The sequence below is a fragment of the Tachyglossus aculeatus genome, chromosome 16, assembly GCF_015852505.1.
Source record: "Tachyglossus aculeatus isolate mTacAcu1 chromosome 16, mTacAcu1.pri, whole genome shotgun sequence".
NCBI lineage: Eukaryota > Metazoa > Chordata > Mammalia > Monotremata > Tachyglossidae > Tachyglossus > Tachyglossus aculeatus.
This window is the reverse complement of record NC_052081.1, coordinates 12,920,470-12,947,797: the sequence shown is the minus strand read 5'-3', so window position 1 is coordinate 12,947,797 and position 27,328 is coordinate 12,920,470. Positions and strand designations below refer to the sequence as shown.

General features: G+C 43.1%; 1 protein-coding gene across 4 annotated transcripts in view; it reads right to left on the bottom strand.

The window, feature by feature from the left end:
• The window catches only part of SMG7 (SMG7 nonsense mediated mRNA decay factor), a 76,822-nt gene that overhangs the window by 12,827 nt on the left and 36,667 nt on the right, over positions 1–27,328 (bottom strand). For all 4 annotated transcript variants that reach the window (XM_038757615.1, XM_038757614.1, XM_038757617.1 and 1 more), the window contains exons 2-13: positions 24,737–24,768; positions 22,968–23,085; positions 21,419–21,551; positions 17,621–17,792; positions 16,345–16,416; positions 15,443–15,593; positions 14,611–14,746; positions 7,633–7,795; positions 6,724–6,880; positions 3,141–3,211; positions 2,092–2,152; positions 659–778 (exon numbers count right to left, since the gene is read on the bottom strand). In XM_038757615.1, coding sequence (XP_038613543.1) covers positions 659–778; positions 2,092–2,152; positions 3,141–3,211; positions 6,724–6,880; positions 7,633–7,795; positions 14,611–14,746; positions 15,443–15,593; positions 16,345–16,416; positions 17,621–17,792; positions 21,419–21,551; positions 22,968–23,085; positions 24,737–24,768 — 1,386 coding nt within the window. The remainder of the gene's footprint in view (positions 1–658; positions 779–2,091; positions 2,153–3,140; positions 3,212–6,723; positions 6,881–7,632; positions 7,796–14,610; positions 14,747–15,442; positions 15,594–16,344; positions 16,417–17,620; positions 17,793–21,418; positions 21,552–22,967; positions 23,086–24,736; positions 24,769–27,328) is intronic.

The window sequence follows — 27,328 nt, the reverse complement described above, 5'->3', positions numbered from 1 at the left end:
CTCTCATCCTTTCACTGCCCCACATTAGTGACCACTCTACAATAACATGTACTCACAGACTAGCCCCATTCTATTCCCCATCTTAAAAAACGCCCCAGCAATGTCACTATCATTGATGCTGTATAATGTCCTCAGGCATTATATACTTGGTCCTAGAACACAGTGAAAACTCCATATCCGGTTCCAAATTCTAGAAAACTCAGTCATCCATAATTAGACTTATTTATGCAAGACAGTTCTATAGATTGGTAAATGCCTACGAAAAACCACGAGAAGACTGAATTCTACACATGACAAAGCAGTTTAAACGAGATCATAACATGAATACAAATAGGTCCTTTCATAAATACAGATCTTTTGACTTCAAGAAAGTGGTCGCCTGTGGTACTTTCCAATTCTTTGATTTTCTGTGTAGCTGAATTTACAAGTGATAAAATAAATGTAACGGTAAAAGAAGAAATTCAATGATCCAAAATGCTCCAAATAGCTGGACTGGATGCAGTTTTTGTACATTCCCATCAACTGAGTTTTTTTTAGCTTTACCCAGTAAACGAATACCAGCTTGCTCGCAGGGCTTTTCATCACTGCCCCCAAACTTACAGCAACACCTAAAAAACACCCAGTGGACTAATAAATGGACAAGGAGTCCTGCAAATACCTTGGCTGATTATCTGCAATCCACTTGCCTATAGTGATCAAACGTTGCTGTCGAATTCGTCGCTGCTGGCCTTCCTTGTCTTCTGTAATCCCCTGGTGGCCTTTGGAGAAATCCAAGTTCCTAGAGTTGATGTCAGCAAAGAAAGGAAAATACAATTAGCCTCAGGTCAACAAAGTTGGCCATGTCCCGGGAAATTTAATTAACTGGAATGCCTTCCGTATCTTGAAATATACTAAACTGGACATGACTGTTTCCAAGTGACCTGTTCAGCTCTAATAGGTTTGACTAAATTACGCAGAATCAATCAATCAATCAATCGTATTTATTGAGCGCTTACTATGTGCAGAGCACTGTACGCAGAAAAGATGAGTAGGTCACAATACACTGATATCAAAAAGCAACTGCACTCGTCTTAGATTTCCCTTTCCATTTGGAAGATTTCAAATTAGGCCTCCATACCTTTGAATAGTAAATCTCCCCCACCCTATCATCTCACTATTTAGAAACCTGAAAATTGAGAAACTGTAAATTTGGGTGATTCGCCTACAATTACGAGGTCAAAGCTGTGGGAGTGTCAGGTACTCTCACAGCACCTGGTTAGATCACACACTTAAAAGCCGGTGAAAGAAGTTCAATACTTTATATCTACTGAAAACTAGTAAGCATTTGAAAGGTATGCTGGTTCTTTTAAAATCACTTCATATTTGTAAATGATCAAAATGACTGCTGGGCTTAAAACCAAGACCTTCAATCCCCCACAGCCACTCATATACTCTTTTGTGACTGGGAAGCAAAGTATACCCAGTGTTGGATTTGAGCCATTTAACACATTCCTTTGGCAACTAAGATGTGAAGAATTTATTAACATGCTCAACTCAGGGGGAAAGAAGGCACATTGAACTCTGGCAGGGAAAGCTTAAAAAAACTAAACAAAAAAAAAACAAAACCTGGTTATGCTGTAGTATGTACATGTTTTGCCTTTCTAGTATTACTGTAGAACAAATAAGATTCCACCAGGTCACAAAAAAATTCCAAAGTAGGGATTAAAACTAATGGAAAAACAAAAAAAGAAAAAAAAACATTTTGAAGTGGGAGAAACTAAGAGAATATCCAATATCTATCAAAAGGCTACTGATAAACTGCTTGTGTGTAAACTCAGTTTTTCTCCCCCAGCTTCCCAAAATGCCCACTTCTGGTTATCACTTCCATTCAGCAGAGGACAAAGCATCCATTCGGTAATGGTTGCCACAAATGGGAACAGAAGATATCCCCATCTCAGACCTACTTTTTGCTCATCAGCCTTTCTCCAAATGGAGCTGGACATTCCCTATACTGCAGACATCCGAATGAAAATGGGAGAGTGCAAGAAGCAGGCCAGAGATTCTCCCAAATGTAGCCTCCGCCTGTTTTAGTAACCCGAGTTTGCAACTTACCTGAAAGAAGGTCTCAGAGCCAAGAATCCCTGTAACTCGAACTCCTCTGGAAGAGGGGTAGCTACAGAACAATTAAAACAGGAAATCAAGCTTGTTGCCAATCAAACAATGGTATTTATTGAGAGCTTACTGTGAGCAGTTTTGTACTAAGCACTTGGGAGAGGACAATTCAACAGAGTTGGCAGGCATGTTGCCCGGCCCATAAGGAGCTTAGAGTCTGGAGGGGGACTCACTGAACATTTCCATTGCCATTTGTTGCCAATCACTGCATTTGCTGATATGCAATCCACAATTATCCAGTTTATTAATTCAACAAATGACAAGCCATTTCATTTGCCTTATATCCTGAGAGAGGACCACAGTAACATAGCCGAGAAGCAGTGTGGCCTGGTGGATAGAGCAAGGGCCCGAGAATCAGAAGGACCTGGGTTCTAATGCCGGCTCTGTCACTTGTCTGCTGTGTGACCTTGGGCAAGTCACTTGACTTCTCTATGCCTCAGTTACCTCATCTGTAAAATGGGGATTAAGACTGTGAGCTCCATGTGGGACAGGAATGCCAGCCAACCTGATTTGCTGTATCCACCCCAGTGCCTGGCACATAGGAAGCACTTAAGTAATACCACAATTATTATTACTATAATCATTATTATATCCTGTTCATCCAATCAATCAAATTTATTGAGTGCTTACTGTGTGCAGATCACTGTACTATGTACTCGGGGAAGTACAATACAACAAGAAACAGTGACAGTCCCTGCCCACACCGAGCTTACGGTCTGGGGGGGAAGACAGACAGCGATACAAATAAATATAATTGCTGGTATGTACATATGATCCACATCCCTGTTAAACTGTGGTGGGAACAAGGAATAACTATGAAGGTTCTTCTCTGATTTTAATACATTCGATTTTAATATACTCACTAGAAATAGTTATGTGAAAAGTCTTGAGCCTCAGAAAGGGTTAGAATTTCATTAGGTTGCCCCAAATCTGCTTTGACTTGGGGCTGGATAGGACCACTGTTGGAACCAAGTGTGGGAAGTCCTTACCATTAGTGTTGGAGAGATCTTCTTCATGAGGCTGGAAGCTGTTTAGAAGGGAAATCAGCCAGGGCCAAACACTGCAAATCAAGAAGACCATTTAGTTTGCCATGTTACAACAACACGAGGGTAAAATGCAATGCTTTGCTGACAGTTTTGCCGAACAAAATCATTTCTGACAGTCCTGAGCCCTTAGACTGTGAGCCCCAAGTGGAACAGGGGTAGGGTCAGAGCTGACTGAACTGCACCTACCCCAGTACTTATACAGTGCTTGGCACATAGCAGACACTTGTCAAGAACAACCCCCTTTGGACTGTAAGCTCACTGACGGCAGGGAACATGTTTACCAACTCTTTTTATTGTTATACTGTACTCTCCCAAGTGCTTCGTACACAGAAAACGCTCAATGACTACGAATGAATGAATGAATCAACTCTATATTATACTGCTCTGCACTCAGTAAGTACTCAATAAATACCACTGATGATTGATCAAAATACTATAATTATTACTATAAAGGCCATCACCTTAAGGAGGAGATCTTTTTCTCCTCTATACTGGACACCTGCCCCCACCAACCAACCCAAAATCATTTTTTCTTCCAACTGGAGCTGGTTCATGTTGCGAGCACTCCATTCATCAGATTGAAAAAGACTTCTGAAAACATTCAGCAGGCTTAACTACTACATTTCATTTTTGACCAGCTGACAAAAAGTTCATTTTATTTTGTAAACCAGTCCATCCTCTTCCCAGAAGGTACCAAGGTGTTTGAAAAGCGGAATAATAAAATTTTACTCAAGGTGTTTGGGAATATGCTGTACCCCCCAAAATAGGGAACAGTTGCAAAAGAAATGTTAATGACTTTAAGAGCTTCCAAAGAATAGGGATGGACACAATGTTTTCATGCAAGAAAAATGAGTTTCCAAGACTTCAGGCTGTCAAGAGTTGTCATATTATTGATCTACGGATAAATTGCCTTACTCTGGATTGTCGATGTCCGTCTTGGACTAATTTGCGTTCTACAAAGGAAAATATCCCTTGTACTTCACATATTTACTTAACATAAAATAGAATCTATTCTCTAAAAAGAAGGGAACAAATCTATAATCCAAAAGGGTAAAGTCTAGTTAGAAGTTAAAGATCTTTTGGGCTCCCAAAAGGAAACAAAATTGGACTTACTACAAAAAAAGAATATCCTCTATTTTCTACATATTTAGATATTTAAATATTCCAAATATTTAAGTATATTTAAATATTCTAAATTATTTTCTAAAACCCATCAAGGGTTTGGAAATCTCAACCCTGGGAGTAGCCAAAATTTCTCCTCTTATAACAAAGCCCAGCATTACCTTCCAAAATAAACAAAATGGGGGGTTTTGAGACAAGGCAAAGGCAATGTTCAAATTAAGGCCCACTGATAATCATAGCCCCTTGAAATAGTTTGCTGCAAGGGATGTCTTAAAAAAATTAGTCCCCATGTTGAGATCAGAACAGATGCGCTCAGTTCTCATGTAATGCAAATAGTCATATGAAGGAACTCCAGCACCATGGGAGTCACCTGCTCCGACACCAAGCGCACAAGCAGTTTCTTCGATTAGGTGAAATGCCGAGCCCGCACGGGCTCGCCTTGTTGGAAGACCGTCTCCTAATTCCCTATTCACTTCCTAGACAAAACATGCAGTGAAAACTCGCATTATGGTAGAACCGAGTGTACGGGTACCTCATTGTTTTCCAATCTGAAGCTGCAATCTGATAAAAATCAGGGTGAAGAAAGCCTGTGTGAGATGAGGCTGGTTTTTTGTTTTTTTGTTTGTTTTTTTTTAACGCCAGCCTGAGGTATAGACTTTCAGGGCACAGAGGGCTCTGAAGTTAAACACGTTTCAAGAACGCCGATATTAGCTTTGGCCCGGGCATCCACTCTCATGTCCCTCCTTGTAAGTCAAGGGAGAGGGGAAGGAACTCACAATGGAAACTGTAGGGAAAATCTCAGCTGCACCACAGTCACCAACAAGACGACTTGGCACACCGCGCCACCAAGATATCAGAACAGGTGGACGGAAGTAAGGGAAAGGGAGGAAACTGTTTTCACCAGATGTTGAATTATAAACCACAGATCCTGGGGAAATCCGGAACCACATTACCTATTTAACAAGAGCAAGGACTCAGGGCATTTGTTGCACCAAAGGGAAAAGCAGAGGCTTACATTAACAGTAACCCCAAGGGAAGGGGGAATGAGAAGAAATACAGAGGGAGGAGAAATTCATGATTTTAATTTCCAAGCTGTTGCTAACTAACTTTTTCTTTACCGATTTTTGGGCATTCAAAACAACAACAAAAAACCAACAACACAAAAACACACCACCAAATACTCATCTGGGTACAAAGTACTCAGGTAGAGTGACAGACAACGGTACATATTTTCTTCTAGGGGTGCAAGACTACCATGTGAGGCCCCAAGGGACTGGGTCTTAATTCCCACCAGCGTATTCTCTCCCAGTGTTTAATAAATACAATTAATTTATTGTATGCTTTGCATACAGTAATGCCTAGTAAATACAATTTCTACTACTACTACTATTTTAATCAGGGGCAACATTTTACCATTGGGATATTAGGTGATAAGGAAAAAACACTTAGTTCCTGAAAATTAGACTACAGAAAGACCAAAAAGAGGACTTGGCCTCCACAGAAGCGTGAAATTCTAATCTGGGCTGGCCCTGACGTTATTTCAGTGTGACCTCGTGTCCCAGCAAATGTGACAAAGGGGCAAAGAATAAAAAGTCAGGAATGTTCTAAGGCTAGAAATTATCTGGGGCGTGAACTGCCAACGACATACCCACTCCAAATACCTTCAACTCCAAGAAGGTAGCTGCAATTGCAAGGCAAGACCACTTTTTTATTTGACCAAAACAACACCCATCTCCTCCTGCACCTTATCTACCAATAGCAGTTCTCAGATGTTTTCTTAATGGTTATGGGACACGGGCAGGAAATTTTATTTTTGTGGGCTTTTTTGTTTGTTTTGTTTTCTTTTTTGAAGACTGGAAATGCCTTTTCCTCCCTCTGGCAGATAGATGACATAACTATGGGGGGAGGGAGAGGGATGACAAATCCTTATTCTTATTCTTCCCATGAGGCATTCAGAATAAATGAAATAACTGCAATACAAAGAAGTCTTCACTTCTAATTTCAGAGGGCCAGCAAAACAAACAAGGCCTTTTGCTGTTCAAATGTTGTGTCTTGGAAGAGTTTCACAGATCTATCAGTATCAAGTAGGGAAGCAGCATGGTCTAGTCTGGGAGCCAGGAGACCTGGGTTCTAATCCCGGCTCTCCAAATGTCTGCTGTGTGACCTTGGGCAAGCTGATGGGCCTCAGTTACCTCATCTGTAAAGTGGGGATTAAATCCTACTCCCTCCTACTTAGACAGTAAGCCCCCATGTGGGCAGGGACAGTGTCCTACCTGATCAAATTGTCAGCGCCTGGAACAGTGTTTGGCACATAGTAATCCCTTAACAAATATCATAATTAATCAAATATATTGGGGCATTCTTAACTCACACAAGTTAACCAATCAATTTTGAAAATACTTACTACTGTCTTTCATCAACCACTGTCTCTTGGAAGACACTGGGTCTAAGTTTCAACCAGTCCATTGAGACCTTGACTGCTGGAAGGGGATAGGACCCCCAGGCCCCCTCCTGGTAATCATTCTGGAGTGGACACTTGCACAGGATTCCAAGAAAGGACACTTTAAAAAGGAAGACAGGCAGAAACTATCAAAGTTGTGAAACTAAATATTCTTACCCAGAAAGCAAAAGCAATTAATTCGGAAATGCTCTGGCCACCTGTCCCTCTGAAACGATGCATTTTTGATCAGCACCAGAAATACAGAGCCCAGTTCAGCATTCATACTGGAGGAAATCTAGGCTTGTGTGAGATATGGGTTTAAGCCAGCAGAAAGAGTAATGCCGCTATGGGTACTCACTGCTTGCCTGCACTGGCTGAATTCCTGAGCTTTCCCTGGGGCATGGCAGAGACAGGGCGTGCTCGGCCGTGTCCGCTCTGACTCTGCCCTCTCCAGGTAGAGCTTTCTTGCCCTTCCCGGCAAAACCACTCCTGCCCGGCCCAAAACCTTGACTCCCCAGGGCAGCCAGTTCCATCTCCCCTTCCTCAGGCATCAGTCAACCTGGCCAGTGGGCAGGAGAGAGAGTGCAGGAAGTGTGGGGAGCTGGGAATGCAGGATGCTCTTCTCCCAGCTGCTGGCAGGGACTGGGCCTTCCTTGGCACCAGTGGGAACGTTCAGCCCAGTATGTTCACAGTCGATGAGGGGGCGGCAGTGGAAAAGGGAGTCTGTCCCAGTGGGAACTTGCAGTCTCCCAACCAGATGAACTGAAAGAAACAGCTCCCTGATTAACAGGGAACCCGGGGATGATCCGCTTCTAATCCCAGCTCGGGGTGAGCCAAGAGGGCAGCACAACCACGCCGAAATTCCATACTCACTGAAGAGGGCCAGGAGCTGTGTCCAACAGAGCTGCTCGTCCTGGCTATAACTGGGCGGCTCCGTCTCGTTGCTAAAGTCACGTAGGTGATGGAGCTGAAACAGGTTAATGACTGTGACGTGAACTAGCTGCTGAGAGTTGAAGGCTTTCTGGAATAGCAGCCTCTGTGGGGGAAGAAATAGGAATATGGAATTAAGTATAGCAGACTCCACTTGAGCATGGCTTTAAGAGAAGCGCCGTGTCTTAGTGGGCTTGGGAATCAGAGGATGTGGGTTCTAATCCCGGCTCTGCCACTTGTCTGCTGTGTGACTGCAAGTCACTTAACTTTTCTGTACCTCAGTTACCTCATCTGTAAAATGGGGATTAAGACTGTGAGCCCCACATGGGACAATCTGATTACCTTGTATCTACTCTGGTGCTTAGAACAGTGTTTGGCACATAATAAGCAGTTAACAAATACCATTATTATTATTATTATTATTAACTACAGCTTCGCCTGAATCCTTCACTTCACTTCATTCTAAGTTTCTTGGGCAACACTAGATGCGTTTCTCATCTAGAAACTCAGCAATTCAGATATACAACTCACTTAAATTCCGCCAATTATTTTTAAGTTAAAATGATGCTTTCCTAAAGAAATGAGAGTTCTCCACTGAACGTGAGAAGGATGGCTTTAAGGGGCCAACATTATTTTGTCAGTCTGTGCCTGGGATTTAAGAAAAAAAAATGTTATGTGCACTGTGAACTTGTGGGCACGGAATATATTCGTTTATTGTTATAGTCTACTCTCCCAAGCGGCTTAGTATAGTGTTTGGCACACAGTAGGCGTTCAATAAATATGACCGAATGAATGAATGCAAGCCTCCTTCGCTCTTATGCTCGAGCTGCCGAACGCTGCTGGCGAAAGTCTAAACACCATGCCAACCTCGTTCACTTCAAGTTTATCCTTTCCTGCCTTAACTCAGCCCTCTCTTCTGCCAGACAAAACTATTTCTCCTCCCTTATTGACACCCATGCCCATCACCCCCGCCAGCTCTTCCGTACATTCAACTCCCTTCTCAGGCCCCCGGTTCCTCCCCCTCCTCCTTCCCTCACCCCCAACGATCTGGCCTCCTACTTCATTAACAAAATTAAATCCATCAGGTCCGACCTCCCCAAAGTCTCTTCCCCCCTTTCTCCAACCCCCCGGCTCTCAACACTGTCTGCTACTCTCCCATCCTTCCCAGCGGTATCCTCAGAGGAACTCTCCTCCCTCCTCTCAAGTACTACTCTGGCCACCTGTGCTTCTGACCCCATTCCCTCTCATCTTATGAAATCTCTCGCTCCATCCCTTCTCCCCTCCTTAACTTCCATCTTCAACCGCTCACTCTCCACTGGTTCCTTCCCCTCTGCCTTCAAACATGCCCATGTCTCTCCCATCCTAAAAAAACCCTCTCTTGACCCCACGTCACCTTCTAGTTATCGCCCCATATCCCTCCTACCATTCCTTTCCAAACTCCTTGAACGAGTTGTCTACACGCGCTGCCTAGAATTCCTCAACAACAACTCTCTCCTCGACCCCCTCCAGTCTGGCTTCCGTCCCCTTCATTCCACGGAAACTGCGCTCTCAAAGGTCACCAATGACCTCCTGCTTGCCAAATCCAACGGCTCATACTCTGTCCTAATCCTCCTCGACCTCTCAGCTGCCTTTGACACTGTGGACCACCCCCTTCTCCTCAACACGTTATCTGACCTTGGCTTCACAGACTCCGTCCTCTCCTGGTTCTCCTCTTATCTCTCCGGTCGTTCTTTCTCAGTCTCTTTTGCAGGCTCCTCCTCCCCCTCCCATCCTCTTACTGTGGGAGTTCCCCAAGGTTCAGTGCTTGGTCCCCTTCTGTTCTCAATCTACACTCACTCCCTTGGTGACCTCATTCGCTCCCACGGCTTCAACTATCACCTCTACGCTGATGACACCCAGATCTACATCTCTGCCCCTGCTCTCTCCCCCTCCCTCCAGGCTCGCATCTCCTCCTGCCTTCAGGACATCTCCATCTGGATGTCCGCCCGCCACCTAAAGCTCAACATGTCGAAGACTGAGCTCCTTGTCTTCCCTCCCAAACCTTGTCCTCTCCCTGACTTTCCCATCTCTGTTGACGGCACTACCATCCTTCCCGTCTCACAAGCCCGCAACCTTGGTGTCATCCTCGACTCCGCTCTCTCATTCACCCCTCACATCCAAGCCGTCACCAAAACCTGCCGGTCTCAGCTCCGCAACATTGCCAAGATCCGCCCTTTCCTCTCCATCCAAACCGCTACCCTGCTAATTCAAGCTCTCATCCTATCCCGTCTGGACTACTGCACTAGCCTTCTCTCTGATCTCCCATCCTCGTGTCTCTCTCCACTTCAATCCATACTTCATGCTGCTGCCCGGATTATCTTTGTCCAGAAACGCTCTGGACATATCACTCCCCTCCTCAAAAACCTCCAATGGCTACCGATCAATCTGCGCATCAGGCAGAAACTCCTCACCCTGGGCTTCAAGGCTCTCCATCACCTCGCCCCCTCCTACCTCACCTCCCTTCTCTCCTTCTACTGCCCAGCCCGCACCCTCCGCTCCTCCACCACTAATCTCCTCACTGTACCTCGCTCTCGCCTGTCCCGCCATCGACCCCCGGCCCACGTCATCCCCCGGGCCTGGAATGCCCTCCCTCTGCCCATCCGCCAAGCTAGCTCTCTTCCTCCCTTCAAGGCCCTGCTGAGAGCTCACCTCCTCCAGGAGGCCTTCCCAGATTGAGCCCCTTCTTTCCTCTCCCCCTCGTCCCCTTCTCCATCCCCCCGCCTTACCGCCTTCCCCTCCCCACAGCACCTGTATATATGTATATATGGTTGTACATATTTATTACTCTGTTTATTTATTTATTTATTTATTTTACTTGTACATTTCTATCCTACTTATTTTATTTTGTTGGTATGTTTGGTTCTGTTCTCTGTCTCCCCCTTTTAGACTGTGAGCCCACTATCGGGTAGGGACTGTCTCTATGTGATGCCAATTTGTACTTCCCAAGCGCTTAGTACAGTGCTCTGCACATAGTAAGCGCTCAATAAATACGATTGATTGATTGATTGATTGATTAAATGTGGGTGGCCATCATGGGGAAGTTGCAATGAATGTAAGGAATGCACTCAACACTACAACACTCTTAGGTCTTTTTAATGTGGGAAGGGAATGTGTCTGTTATATTGTTGTGCTTTACTCATCCAAGTGCTTAGTAAGCATTCAATAAATACGATTGATTGATGTGAAATTTGCCACAAATTTACTTTTTTCTATAGGTCATAAACCTGAAGAGACTAATCTGGGTACAAGGCCTATTAGATGAGTACATTGTACAATACAGAAAGAGACACATTATTATACTGACAAGAACATGGCTATCCCTGACATCTTTCTAAGCACAGTGGAAAAGGACCCTTCGCAAAATTCATATTCATGCAAATGTAATATTCCATACTTTGTATCCCAGTGTTTTCTATGTCCATATGGACAGGAAGTATCTTCTTTTTGCTCCTCTTAAAAATGTCCCAAAATGCCACTTCCTTGCCAAGCATCCTCTTTCCTAACCAAATCCCGTTAGGCTTCTCCACCTCCAATTCCAGCAGGCCAACACAGGTTATTCCCCTAGAATTCAGGTTTCCTGAAAGTACTTCCCACTCCAGGCTACAGGTTCTGCCCTCCCCAGGAAGTTTACCTGCTGCTAAATCAATCCCTCAGTTTCTTGATGATGAGGAAAATGGTTACCAACCTAGACTTTGAGCCCGTTGTTGGGTAGGGATTGTCTGTTGCTGAATTGTATTTTCCAAGTGCTTAGTACAGTGTTTTGCACAGAGTAAATGCTCAATAAATACGACAATGAATCAGCACTGAGTGGTGGAGTAGCTGGAAGGGTTTGCCAACAAGAGGTGGATAGAAAGAAGCAATATGGCCTAGACGAAAGAGGATGGGCCAAGGAGCCAGAGGACTTCAGTTCTCCACACCTCAGTTTCCTCATCCCTCCTTACGATGGTGAGCTCCATATAGGACCTGATCTTCTTTCTATCTATCCCAGTGCTTAGTACAGTGCTTGACACATAGTAAATGCTTAAGAAATGTCATTAAAAACACACAAAAAAACAAAAAAAGGAACTGTGAGCTTGATGAGGGACAAGGATTGTGTCTGAGCTGGTTATCTTGTATCTATATCAGTGCTTAGTATAATGTTTGGCACACAGTAGGCACTTAAATACTGTTATTATTATTATTATTGTTGTTGTTCAGAGAACCTGAATTACGGGAGAGAAACCTGGGTTCCCCCCACCCTCCAAGGAACATCAGATCCATGTAGATGACAGTGAAGCTTGGAAGGAATGGAGCCTGCCTTGGGGCACTTAGGTAGAAGTCTCTTCCCTAATGTTGGCCACTTCCTGAAGCCAGCTAGCCTGTGGGAGGCTGGCTCTTCATCATCATCATCATCAATCGTATTTATTGAGCGCTTACTATGTGCAGAGCACTGTACTAAGCGCTTGGGAAGTACAAATTGGCAACATATAGAGACAGTCCCTACCCAACAGTGGGCTCACAGTTTAAAAGGGGGAGACAGAGAACAAAACCAAACATACTAACAAAATAAAATAAATAGGATAGATATTACAAGTAAAATAAATAAATAAATAAATAAATAGAGTAATAAATATGTACAAACATATATACATATATACAGGTGCTGTGGGGAAGGGAAGGAGGTAAGATGGGGGGGATGGAGAGGGGGACGAGGGGGAGAGGAAGGAAGGGGCTCAGTCTGGGAAGGCCTCCTGGAGGAGGTGAGCTCTCAGCAGGGCCTTGAAGGGAGGAAGAGAGCTAGCTTGGCGGATGGGCAGAGGGAGGGCATTCCAGGCCCGGGGGATGACGTGGGCTGGGGGTCGATGGCGGGACAGGCGAGAACGAGGTACGGTGAGGAGATTAGCGGCAGAGGGGAGTGGACATAATACCTACCTTTGGGGAATTAAGCACCAAACACTATTACTGGTTTGTTATGACCATATCTGAACTGATTATCTTTTATTTGTCCCAAGGTTTTGCTTCTCCCTTCTTCAGTCTACACTACACACTTACTGCACTGATCGTCTCCTTGAACACTCTCATGGTACACATCCTTCCACTCCCCAGAAGCCTCTAATGGCTAACCTTCTTCCTTTGCAACAAGCAAAAACTCCTTTCCATTGCTTCGAGGCTCTCCACCTGCTTTCTCTTGCACACCAGCAATCGTATTCTGCTAGTCCCCACCTCAAATGCTCTGTTCCTCCCAAACTCACTGCTTCAGAGAAATGGTGTGGCCTAGTGGAAAGAGCACTGGTCTGGGAGTGAGAGGACCCAGGTCCTAATCCCAGCTCTGCCATTTATCTGCTGTGTGACCTTGGGCAAGTCACTTAATTTCTCTGTGCCTCAGTGTCCTCATCTGTAAAATGGGGATTCAATCCTACTCACTCCTAATTTAGGCTGTGAGCCCCATTTGGAGAGGGACTCTTTCCAACCTGATGATCTTGTTCCTACCCCAGAACTTACTACAGTGCTTGACATATAAATAGTTAAGTGCCTTTACTGTTATTATTATTAACCATTATTAATAGCCTGACCATCTGAAACCATCCCAAACCAAGTCCACCGACCACACCTCTTGAGATGAGACAATTTTTGATGATATGGAGAGACTGGGTAGGATACTATTCCTTTGGGTGAGAAGACTCAGGTAAGAACTTGGAAATATTTTTCAAAGACGGTTTAATTGTGGAGACGATTTAAACTTAAATCCTTTTAGTTTAAAAAGGAGAGGATTGCAAACATGACTTTTAGGTGGAAAAAAAAAATTCATTGATGGTACACACTGAAACCCTTAATTCAGAGTCTCAATTTTAAAGCCATCTGTTCTTTTCAGAAAGACTGTGACCCTTTCCAAGTATGACAACACCCTCTCCTTCACCCCAGCAAAACACATACACGGCTTTGCTGGAGGCCAAACACCTTCTACACATAGAGGGCTTGAAAACGAACTATGAAATTGTTTCTAGCAACACACGGCTTATTGGCCCCTTTTTTTCTTAGCCGTGACCCTTTACATTCAGAGACTTCAAAACTTCTGGACTCAAACACTAAGGGTTTCAAAGCAGGGACCAGCCCACACCAGAACTGTAAAATATACCCAAAAGATTTCAAGCAATAAGCACCCCCGATAAATAGAAAGGAAAGCAATTCAAGAGACTAGTTCCCTGGCGCAAGACAAAAATTTTCAAAATAGAATGATCTTAAGATATCAATCTCCTTTCCAACATATGCCTCCGAATCAGGGAGGATCGGTCGGAAGAAAATCCTCTTAATTTTCAGTCGCCCTTCGCAGGAATCGCGCACAGGAAAAAATTTACTGCGACCCCCTGGCAGGCTCCAGGTTCAACACTCATTATCAAACACTGAATGGGATGGTGGACAAGGAACCTCTTGAATTTCACAAACTGAAGTGAGACTATGATGACTGCGATGACAACGGCCATGAGTATGATGGCTCTTAACAGCAGCACGCTAGGGGTCTAGGTGAACCCCGTTATAGAAACCCACACAAGGCAGCATGCCTTGCTTGGATACATCCCATCTAGCAGCATTTCAGTCTAACTGCTCTTGGACTTCCCGATATAATAATGGATCGCAACGTAACTTGCTCCAAATAAATCTTTTCACCAGTTGGTGCGGGCCAATGAGTTCATAAGCTCATCGTGGGTAGGGAATGTGTGCATCAACTCTGTTGTACTCTCCCAAGTGTTTAGTACGGTGCTCTGCACACAGCATGTGCTCAATAAATACCATCCATCGACTGGTTGGCCACATAAGGGTATAAAAATCTGGGTTTTTTTCCCCCAAACAACTCAAATTTGTTTCTTGCAATCTAAAAATAACTCGAAGTTTTCCCGCTCTCACCTTGAACTGTTCTTCCAACTTCTCTCGAAGAGGGCTCAGCTTCTCCAAGCTCTTACTCAGGTACACGTGACCATGGAATTTAATAAAGGCTTTGATGAAGTCAGATACACCCCATCTGGTTTTCACCTCATCTCGGCTGTAAATCAAGAAAAACTCATCAGCCATCGGCAGCAAACCTATTAAAAAAATTCTACTTAGATAAATTATACATGGACTCAATATAGGACACAGAAATGTGAGGCCAAATACGATTAGGGAAGAAAAGACAGACACAGGCGGTGTGTTCTATGATAATGACTGCCTCCCCCTCCTCCTCAAGAGAAAGGTCCAAAAGGGAACAGAGACTTATGAGAGGCTGTCCACTCAAGAAAAGTCCAGACACCACGGCCTTTGTTAGCATAAACACACATGAAAAAAGATCCCCACTTCACTGTTCTTAGTCGTCATGCTGAAAACACTTTTTCCACTGTTCACATATACAGTCGATTTGGACTAGGCCTACTTATTGGGAAATCTGAACAGCTAGGTTTAATGATTTTGTTCCCAAATGGGGTGCCACGTCCTGGAGCTCTGAAACTAATTTTAATCCCGGCCTGCTAGGGGTGATTTAAAGGAACCTCCACTCAGAATCCTGAGCCACCAGGATACCATGATTTGGATTTAGTAATCTGAAGGAGGGCAAGGCCTCACCCCGACATGACAACCATAAGGAAGGGTGCTGCTCTCGCCACCCCCACCTCTCCAGAAGCCCCCCACAAAAACACAGAGGAAAAAACCCGGAAACCCCTGAGCTAGTGGGAAGCCAAAAGACCCCAGAGGAGTTCAGCTTCACCTTTCCAGTGCTTTAGAAAGTGCTTTCTGTAGATTGGTGGAGGCAGCTGGGAAAGGGAACTTCACAGCAATGCTTCTGCAGTAGTAGAAAATTGTGGTCAGGTGGTCTCCTTTGGAGGACGCTAGAATCGCCAACTGATTGTAAGGCTGACCTAGAGAAAAAAGTGACACACTTATTTAGGGAGTTGTCAAGAACTCACCTCAACCCTTGCAACCCAAGATGCAAGAGTCTTACTATGGCCATATAAATTTTGATTCCATTCAATACACAAGCTCTCTCCATCAAATTCACTTAAAAGTTGCATAAATCTGCATCACCATAAACAGAGACTTATGGAAAATAGGTTTAAAATCACCTAAGGCTATGCGTATTATGGGGCACTGAAAATCCAAACAAGATTTTGGCTACTTAATACATCGTTACACAAGGTCATTTAAAGGGAGAAAATGAGAATAATAGTTAACACCTGTTCCCATTTCCTCAATTCAAGTTACCATAGTTACCAGGTGAAAAAACACATTAGAAAAAATGACACAAGCAATTATCCATATACTACGGTGAGAGGAAAAAGTGATTACATTCCAGGAGAAATGAGGGATTGATAAAGTGGAACTGTAGATAGTATATCTAAGAGGTCTCATCAGGGATACTCATTTTAATAGGTGGTTCAAAATACACAGGTCGCCACAAAGAGTCATTCCAGTAGGTAAGATTACATCCTTTGTAGGAAACATCATTTGACTGACGTCATAAAGTAGCATGCGTTACTAGAGTACGAAATCTGTGATTGACTTCTCAGGGAAATGTGCAGAGGACAGACACTTCCTTATTATTCTGAAGAGGGACATTAATGTCGAGATGCTGATTTCATCAATACTTAAGTGGAGGGGCCTTATACTCACCATTGGAGGGGACAAGCTGAGCTGCATGTCTATAGTAGGACTCTGCCTGGCTGGTCTGGTTTCTATAGCGAGCTGAAAGTTGGAAAAAAGAAGTTCAGAAAATGAAACCCTAACTTCCCCAATCCCCCAAACTGCCTAATGCTTTAAACGCTGCAGACTATACATGCATTACAGCTCACTTACAACTCAGGAGAGATAGTACATAGAGGTCAAAACAAATTAACTGTAGGATTATGACTGGAGTGTCCATTCTGGTTTTACTACTTGGGATGCTGAGCACGTATCCAACTTTAAAGCTTACCTAGCCCCCATTTTCAGGTCCTCCAGTGTCACGCACCACCAGTTCCCATTATGGACTATGCTGGTGACCTGGAGCCAGCCCACAAGAAGGGGTAAATTATATGGCACATAAAAACAAAGCAAAACAAAAAAACCAAAACAAAACACCACTATGCAATTTGATCTAGAAACCTTGCGCTCCTTTAAGATCTCATGAAATGATTCTCAAAAATGTCTTATACCCTTTGGGTACATAATGAATGTGTACTAAACTGACAAAAAAAGACAACCCTCAAGTATGCCAGTTATTTAACCTCTCCTATACACTAAAGAACCTAATGGTAGCTCTGACTTCGCCCCTACAGGAATGACCTAGGGCTTGCAGGGGCCTAAAAAAAAGCTAACGTAAAATTAACAATACAACTCCCTCCTTTGTGATTTCAGGACAGTCAATACATAATCCTAACAGTTAAGTTGCTTTACAACACTCTCAAGTCATCTTTAAAGAAATGAAACAAATTACAGGATGAAACAAAAGGTATCGTTCGATGCACCCACTTAAATGCATGCAAAGGAAACATGAATTCCTTGTCAACAACCATCTCTACAAGGAAAAAATAAACTGCGAGTGCGCAGGCATGAGAAAAGTTAAACATAACCCTAGGGGTACTGCATAAAAAAACCAAAAAAAACTGAGTTTGATGGAAACTCATTCCTTTTCATATATATACAAAATGCAGTTTAAAGAATAGACTATTTTACACTGAATACCTATATAAACCACAGCTCTATATCTACATTCTCAATCTTGCCAAGACCGAAATGCTACTCTTGCCATCCCAAAACCCTCAGGGATTCTACCTTTCTTAAACCACATTTCCACATCACTCTCACTCACAGTATGTTTAATAGAGAAGGTCTAGTCTAGGGGCTGCCCACGTGCTAGTGAAAGGAATCGGAGCCTAACTTCAATGATCCCCGCAGTCCAAAGTCTCACCAATGTCTCCAAGGTGGACGAGGCAGTGCTGGCAGATATACGAGCAGGAACTAGACTGTGGCTTCACAATGGCGCTGGTGTGCGTCTGTTTATTGCTGATAATTCCCAACTGGGAGGACTTCACACGGCAGGGTAAATCTACATTAAACACTGTGCACAGCTCTTGTAATAACTGGAAAGAAAAAATGACAGATTTACTTGTAGTCCAAAGTACTACTGAAGCCACAAGCGTTAAAATGTATATATCCTTATTCCTTGCCAGGAACTGGCCACAAATAGTTCTACAGTAATCTTTATCATCATCAATCGTATTTATTGAGCGCTTACTATGTGCAGAGCACTGTACTAAGCGCTTGGGAAGTACAAATTGGCAACATATAGAGACAGTCCCTACCCAACAGTGGGCTCACAGTCTAAAAGTCTATAATTAATGGGAGTCCTCTAAGGCAGCTCTATATCGCACATGTGAAAAGTATCCTGTGAATTCAACACTTTAATACTGCTGGTATCCCTAAAAACTTAACTGTTCATATAAAAAGACTGTTCTCCTTGACTAGGAGAGTTTTAGGAAACTGTATAGAGCAGAGATGGTTGATAAGTAGCTAATATAGTATTACCATCCAGACTATCCGTAGGGCTCGTATTTCCCAGCAATCGCAAAAACGTGCAGAGGAAGATGGGCCTGCTCTGAACAGTCACCAAAGTCTCACCGTGGGCAGAGAAGGTGCCTACCAACTCTGTCACCCTGCACTCTCCCAAGTGCTTACTACAGTGCTCTGCACATAAGTGCTCAATAAATACGACTGTTCACCAAAACCCACAGCAACAGAACCAAGGGGAAGCCACTGAACATTGCCGATGAAGAGACTGAATGCAAATAAAAGCTCTATGCTAAGTGCTGCGGCAGAAACAGGATAATCAAATCAAAGTTCTGGCCCTAGCCTGGGCTCACTGTCCAGAAAAGAAGAACAAGCATTGTATCTCCTTTTTACAGATGAGGAACCTGAGGCATACATAAGTTAAGATAAGCATCCCCAAGGTCATATAGCAGGCAAGTGGCAGGGCAGGGACTAGAACCCAGGTCTCCTTAAACCCAAACCTGGGCTCTTTCCATCAGGTCGGGCTGTCTCCCTGCTTTAGTATCACTGAAAGATAAACATATTCAACAAAATGCTACCAGAACACTATCTTCTGCTACTGAGAAGAGAATTTACCCACTTTCCTCTTTTATTTTAAACTAGACCAAAGTGGATTTAGTCAAACCAAGAGAGGGGACTAGACTCAAAGAGTCCCTGGGGCATATGGCCTTACCACTCTAACCTTCATAACCATTATAACACAACACAGTGGAACAAACTGTCATAATAAAATTATAAAGGCTGTTAAAGATTATGGAAAGTTATTTAAAGACACTGGGTGAGTGAAGCTTCACGCTCAACTGTAGGCAGAAGTGTGAATAAGCAAGAATGAGGACACTGCCTCATCTCAAACAAGTATCACATACTTGGCCTATGCCCTTGGATCTGTAATTTATTTTAATGTCTGTCTTCCCCTGCAGACTAAAAGATCCTTGTGGGCAGGGATCACATCTACCAACTCTATTATGCTGTATTTTCTCCAAGTGCTTAGCACAGTGCTCTGCATACTGGAAGCACTCAAATACTGCTGAGTACTTTGATATTCACCCCAATCCCAGCACACATATCCTTGTATCCTGCCATTTCCCATAGTTGTAACTTAATGTCTATCTCCTACTCTAGACTCTTTATCGGCAGGGATCATGTCTCTCACCTCCCTTGTAATGTACTCTCCGGACCGCTTAGTATAGGGGTCTGCACATAGTAAGTGCTCAATAAATGCCACTGAGCCATTGTTGACTCCACTGAAGGCTTACTAGTCTCTGAAGTTTGGGTTTTGAGAACACAATTTAGGACTCCACAGACAGACTCTAGGAAGGCAATATGCTGGAGGGCAACATCCTAATCTGTTGGTTTATTTTGGAAAACGGTCAGTCCCAATTTAAGCCAAGTAGTGGTAGCAGTAGCATTTATTGATAACCCACATGGAGCAGTGCCCTGTACTAGATGATTGGGAAGTACAGGATAAAGTGACATGGTCTCTGTCCACAAGGAGCATACACTCTAATGTGGTAGATGGACAAAAAGATGGAGTACTCAAAAATAAAGCACATGTATATACATAGCAGTGAAGGAGAGTGCAAAATCTGTACAAAAGTGCCAGAGCTGGTTGAAAGCATGACATAGTGCAGCGTGCAGGGAAATGGAGGAAACTTTGCTGGAGGAGGAGAGATTTGAATGTAGGGAGAGCTGTGACCTGACATGTGAGGAGGAACAGAGTTTCAAGTTGAGGGGATACTGTGAGCAAGGTGAAGGAGGAGGGTGAGTTGAGAGTGAGATACAGTTAGAAGGCTGGAATGGGAGGAATGAAGATAACAACTTAGGGAATTGCATGAGATGAGGGCAGATAAGGTGGGGCCAGGCAGTGGAGACTGAATGGAGTTTTTATTTGCTACAATGAGACACAAGAAGCACTGCAGCCTAATGGAAAGAGCAGGGGCCTGCTGTGTGACCTTGGGAAAGTCACTTAACTTCTTTATGCCTAAGTTTCCTCATTTACAAAAGAATTGTGTCTACCAACTCTATTGCATTGTACTCTATCAAGTGCTTGTGCTTGGCACAAAATAAGTGCTCAATAAACACCATTGACTGAAAAACGGTAGTTTAATACCAGTTCTCCCTCCTACTTAGACTGTGAGCCCCATTGTCTTACATCTACACCAGTACTTAGTAGGGTGCTTGGGTACATAGTAAACCCTTAGCAAAAACATTTTTAAATGATATTTTTACTAAAGTGTTGGGGTATATACAAGCTAATCAGTTTGGACACAATTTAGGTCCCATGTGGGGCTCACAGAGCCCCAACCCGGTAAAATCCCCATTTCACGATGAATTCACAAGCACAGAGAAGTTTGGTGACTTGCCCAAATCATACAGCCAACAAGCGGTGGAGCCAGTATTAGAACCCAGGTCCTTCTGATTCGCAGCAAATCTCACAGATATAATTATTAGGGAGACAAGGTAGGGTTCTGAGGAGAGATGTGGGCTGAGCAATGCCTCAGTCAGATGGTCCATGCAGCAGCAAGTATTATAGATTGGAGGGAGAGGCTGGAGGCTGGGAATCCAGCAAGGAGGCTAATGCAATAATAGTCCAGCCATGGCAAAATCAGAACTTGTGCCAGGATGGTAGCAGTTTGCGGGCAGAGGCTAGAACAGACCCAGGAAATGTTATACAAGAAAAACTGGCAAGGTTTTGCAGTGGACTGTATGTGGGAGTTGAACAATAGCAAAGAGTGGGAGATGACACCAAAGGAAGTAGTTTAAACATCAACTCATTTGATAGGTTTTACTAATCCTCCCTTACCTTAACACACTTGTTACCTGCAGAATCAAAAAGATCCAAGCCCACAAAGCTTACATTTGCCATAAGGCTGCTACTTTTTAAAAAAGAGCTTTCTGACTACCTAAGCTATTTCACTGAAGTTGAACTAGTGTTCGCATTCTCCCTTGTCTTTTGACACAACTGTACTGACATCTTTGCCATTCAGATTTCCTTCAGCTTAGTCTGGTTTTGCTAATCACCCACAGGGTAATATCACCACCTCTAACAAATGAGGGGTAGAAAGAGGAACAGGGACCAAAAAGCTCTTCCCATGAAAACCCTGACCAAATGACAAAGGCACATTCATATAGAGGTATTTTACCGGGTTGTAAAACTCACCTGAGTGTAGAAGCCACTAGCTGCCTCAAGGAACAGAGAAAGGTTTGCCTGAACTTCACTCCGGTTTGGGTTTGCTCGATTCTTTGCCTGACCCTGTAGTGTTGTGATCTGATTCTTAAAGGCATGATTCCAGCTGAGAATAAAACACAATTCTATTTGCTATGGCAGTGACTAACTGGGCAGACACTGGCCCCCCTGAGAATGGGAAAGAACTGTTTGTTATCATTATAAGTAAAGCACCAGACAGTAAAATCAGCATTGAAGAGGTCCACATATTAAATTACTAACTTCCCTTTGAAACAGGACTTAACTTGCAAGTGGACTCCAAACTGATTTTTGGCAGTTATCCCCAACATTCAACAATCTGGCGGTGGCACCAGCTATTAATCCTTCAGGGACAGCAACTATAAGCTTGACAGAACAAAAATCCCAAAGACATTATTATCGAGAGCATGGTTAAAAGACTTCACCGCAAACCCAATTTACAAAGGGATGCTGTAATATTATAAGACACCCTGCTGAAAATAAGCAGTCGAATTGAGGCTGAAAACTGAATTCAGTCTAATCATAGAAGGGTCAAGACAAAAGCCTTTTTTGGGTAAACTTAGACTGTTATCTCATGCTATACATGAGCTGCAGCACAAAAGTGCCAAACAGTAGTGTTTTAAATTCACTTATTCAGGCTTCTAAATTTTCTTCCAACAGGATTAAATGGCCATGATATGAGTGAAAAATAGAGTGGTTTTGTCTCTGAACCAGGTAGGGAAGGAAAGGGAAGTATAAAGAAGTGCTGCCAGGTGTGAAATTCAGCTCCTCCTTTCCAATTCTGATTGCCTAAAGAGAACTGCACACTTTCAGATAAGATAAGCCACTCTGGAGAGTCCTACAAAGTGATGTCTTTACCCCAGGAGAGAGGCAGTGACTGCCATTGTTTGCTTGTGTCTCACATAGATGATCTCTGATAATCCTGTTTTCCCACCACCCTACAATAAACAGGCCAAAGAAGAAAGAAGAGAGATCAAGCATTCAATTGAAAGACAGCTTTTTGGGGGGCTTGTAATCAGGAAAAGCTTTAGTTCATGAGGAAACCCACTGAGAAATAATAAAAGTCACTTTCTATAGACTCAGTTGGCTAAACCTTGTATAAATAACATCCTATCTTCACTCTTTTCTAAGTCAATCATAATTCGTCATGCTGAGGGAAAGTATGGCCCAAGAATCAACTATGAACAGTTATTCACAGCCCAACTACCCTCTCCTTTCTTCACCACAAAAATACAAACTTTAATGTATTCTTCCTTTATGCTTATAAGAACATACCAAATCCCAGAGAATGAATTTTTGGCAGTTCATCCTCCCTCCCAAGCTAAACAATCCCCTAGGCCCCTCTTCAAGTTTATTTTAAAATAAGGCAAGTAGATCATTTTTGTCAACATATTCAAGCATCGTCCAGTTCAGGAAGCGCACAGAAAAGAGGTTTTTTGTTAAAACCACCGGAAAGATTCCTGATCTTGTAAAGAAACCCACAGACCCCAACAGGAATACTTACAGATCCTGTTCCACCTTCTTGTCTAAGGCATACTCCAGATCAGTCACTAGCATTTTCTGGTACAAGTCTTGGAGAGCCTGCCTGGATGTCCAGACTTCAGCTGGACCCAGCTTGGAATCTGAACAAGAATAAATAAAAAATAAAATAAAAAAAAAATAAAAAATACCGCTTGATCCACAGAATCACCCAAACACTTAATATCAAACGTTTTCCCAAGTAAGAAACAGCTTGAGAGTGTCTCACCTGGCGCAAGAGCCCATGTTATGAAATCTGTCACATTGCTAGATTTACAACTAATTGAACATTTAAGATGTGAATTAACTGAATGGAGAAGCAGAGTGGCCTAGTGTACACAACACTGGACTAGGAGTAGAAGGGCCTGGGTTCTAATCCTGGCTCTGCCACTTGTTGGCTGTGTGACCTCGGGTAAAGTCACACGTCTCTGTGCCTCAGTTACCTCATTTGCAAAATGGAGATTGAGACTGTGAGTCTCCCCCCATGTAGGATGTGGACTATGTCCAACCTGATTAGCATGTATCTATCTCAGTGCTTAGTACAGTGCTCAGCACACAGTAATGGCTAAATACCATAATTTAAAAAAAAAACAACAAGAAACTGCATCAGGCTCAGAACAGTGGTTCCAATTGGAAAGCTGAAGCAATTTTAAGTTGTTTCTGATGACTTCTATATTCAAAAATGACACATGCTGCTTATAGTGATGCTACTCTTTTGTGCGGATGTGGCTGAAAAAAACAATTCATGACTCCTAGACTGTAGTTCTACCTCTATACCATGCCACACCTTGCTTTTGCTTAGTAATGAGTCAACCACATCCTATTGCTCTGTCCTGGCATCATCTCAGTTGTGCTTCAGGGTGTCCCGAGGGCCTTCCTCAGGGCTTTTCCTACTTGTGGTTACCATTACAGCTTTCCGCTTGGGTATCCTGCTGTTAGTCAACTTCTGCAGGTGTACAGGTCATCGTACTGGGTTTTAAGCCTCATTTCAGAATTGGAGAGTTGGCTATGACCTGGACAGTCACAGAGTTGTGGTCTGGGAAATCTGTGTTACTACCATTTATTCGGCTCAAGGGGGAAAACCCTGTCTCCGAGGGTCTCCAAGGAAGCCGAGAAGAGTAGGTGCTTGGGATATATATTGAAGAAAAAGAAATCCTCTGTGCCTTAAAGAGGAAGCAATTCAATACGGAGTTGGAATGAAAAATGAAGGATTGAGGGAATATAAAATAGGAAACTATTTTTATTTTTAGTTGAACAATAGTGCTGAGAGGGGACCAGAAATAATGGGAAGAAAAGTGGCCACCTTTCTCTCTCAACTTCAGTGCTTCAAGAGCATGCTGTCCTTGCAGTAGGGTTGAAGTAAACTGTAAATACTTTTGCTTGAGGGTTTAAAATTTCACAATTATAATTGGCTCAGGGACATCCCAAGAATCTGGGTGATTTTATCTGAATCCAAGAGTAGACCTTTAATCCAAGGCCGTCATGTTTGAGGTGCTTTTATATTGATACTTCACAATTTTTAGTATGGTATCCATTGAGTTAGATTCACAAACCATAGGTTATACAACATTATTGATGGTTGTCTAAGGCCCCAAAGTTCTTAAATGTTAAGTTTTCTGATACAAAAAATAAGCCATTTTCTCACTTATGAGACAATAAAGCATTTTGTGTCACTTGGGGTCAGGGAAAGAGGATCCAAAGTTAAACTTAACTATATAAAATTGTGAAGAAAAAAAAAACAAGCCAATTAATTACCTGTCATGTCAGCCTTCAGGACTTCTGCCTGCCTGCAAAAAGGGAAAAATGACATTGAGTGAGAAACGCTAGCAAACCATACAACTATGCTCACCTGCAAAATATAATGCAGAAATAGCAAGGGGCTAGATTTTAGTGAACTTTATACTACTTCACTTCCAGAACCACCCTTTTTATGCCTAGGATTAAGGTGTAGCTTCCACTACACCTTACTCTCAGTTCTCCTGTAACACAGGGTTTACGTTCTTGCAAAACCCCACGTTAAGGAAAACTCATGTTGTAGACCTCGTGCCTGATGCCACAGACACATACGCAGGTCACGGCTTCTAATACGATGACACTGCACCCACACAGATTTGCAGTGTTGGACTAACGTTCCCGTTAGCAGTTATGTTCTTCCCAAAACACGTTACAAACAAGCACGTTCTGGCAGGACAGTGCATAAGTTTGCTGAGATGCTTAGTCAATCAATGCTATTTGCTGAGCGCTTATTGTGTGCAGACCACTGAACTAAGCACTTGGAGAGTACAACAAAACTGGGAAACATATTCGTTGCCCATAAGGAGGTGCATACTGGCACTAGTACTAAACAAAAGGGCATGTAATTAAAAAAATGGGTATTTACATGTAGTACCATCTCTAAACTACCTTAAAATAGAAGGTAATATTAACTAATGTCATAGCAGGGAAATTGCCCATTGAATTCAGCTAATTAAACAACTGTTCTATAATTTTACATTCAAGACCTCCTGAACTATCAATCAGTGGTATTTATTGAGTGTTTGCAGAGCACTGTACTGGGCACTTGGGAGAATACAATACAACAGAGTTGATAGACAGGTTCCCTGTCCACCGTGAGCTTAGTCTAGGGAGGAGACATTAAAATAAATTAAAGCTAAGGGAAATGCACATAAGTCTGGTGGGGCTGGGAGAGCAGCGAATATCAAGTGCTTAGTGGGTGAGCTCTTCATCATTTAAGAAATCAAGCACCCAAGATTAAAAACATTCTCACTTTCAAATGCAACATCGACCATCTCTAAGTCACCAGTGTAAAGAAATAATCTGTAGATTGAGAAGCAGCATTGCCTAGTGGAAAGAGCAAGGGTCCGGGAGTTAGAGGACCTGGGTTCTAAACCAAGCTCCACTATGTGTTTGCTATGTGGCCTTGGACAAGTCATTTAACTTCTCTGTGCCTCAGTTCCCTCATCTGCAAAATGGGTATTCAATGCCTGTTCTCCCTCCTACTCAGGCTGAACCTCATGTGGTACCCGATTATCTTGTATCTGCTCCAGTGCTTAGTACAGTGCTTGGCACATAGCAATTGCTTAACAAATGCCACAATCATAATTACTATTAGATTCCAATCAATCTATCTTTAGCTATTCCAAACTGAAGGCTCAGAACATAAAATGGTTGTCTGAATCAATTTGGCTTCTGTTTGGGATCCTGTATGTCAAATCTTATTTTAAATCAAAATACATGCATTCAAGGACCAGATCACCCCAGCACTTAGAACAGTGCTTGGCACATAGTAGGCGCTTAACAAATACCATCACTATTACTATTACTTTAGGGAAAAAAATTGACCAGTTAAAAGCTGTGAGACATTGCATCAGGAGGAAGAATCACATGATGGCCAAGGGTGGACAAGTAATTTCACACCTGGGTAAAATTAGCTTTTAAAATGGTCAGAGAGAAACAACACCTCTGCCAACCACAGAAGCAAAGAGTTTTCCAAATAAACGAATGTTCAGTCCTAGACCGTTAGAGCTGCAAATATTGACGTTCCCAGTCTTTTGTCAGAAAGAAGCGCTTCATCCCACCAGCATCCTGCTAAGTGCTTGGGTTGTGTTCAGAAGTAACGTGCTGCTGATGTTTGAAAGCTCTGTGTGATTTGAGGCACGGAGGAGCACTGCGACTTGGAAAATGGAAATCTCTCTCCTGGGTGGATTTCCTAGTGCTGAAGTGATTCAAAGTGGACATGGCTCACAAGAGGAGCAGCCACCCTCCCCCTCCCTTCCTTCCCAATGACTAATTAGATTCATGTTGAGACAACTGCATCAATCAAGAGAATCAATTAATTGAGCACCCAGGGGTAGAAGCTGGAATGGTCTGGATCGTCGTTCAGGTAAAGGTATATGCGCACGGTCTCTCCTTCTGGTTTGAAGTATTTTAAGCCAGCTTCCCCCCACCCCCAGTGCTGAGCAGAGGCAATACCTCAGCGCTTAGTACAGTGCCCTGCACACAGTAAGCGTTCAATAAATACGACTGAATGAATACCTACGAAATGCCTTTGAGATTAGCAAAATTGAGAGGCTGCCTTCAAGAATCCAGGATGGTATAAAATTGGCTATTTTATTTACCAACATAATTTAATCAGACCCAGTGAGCAACCAGCTACTGTTTTAAATGTCAAGACACGTATTTAGGATGCTACAGTCCCTGCTGTTTCATATTTTAATGGTTCTCTTTGGAGGGGGAGGAGGGGGCATGTTCTTTTCTTTTCTCTTGTTAAAAGAATTAGTGAACCAAGAGTCCAAAAATTGAAATCACTAGGCCCTAAGAAATAAAATAATGCTAAATCCAGCCATT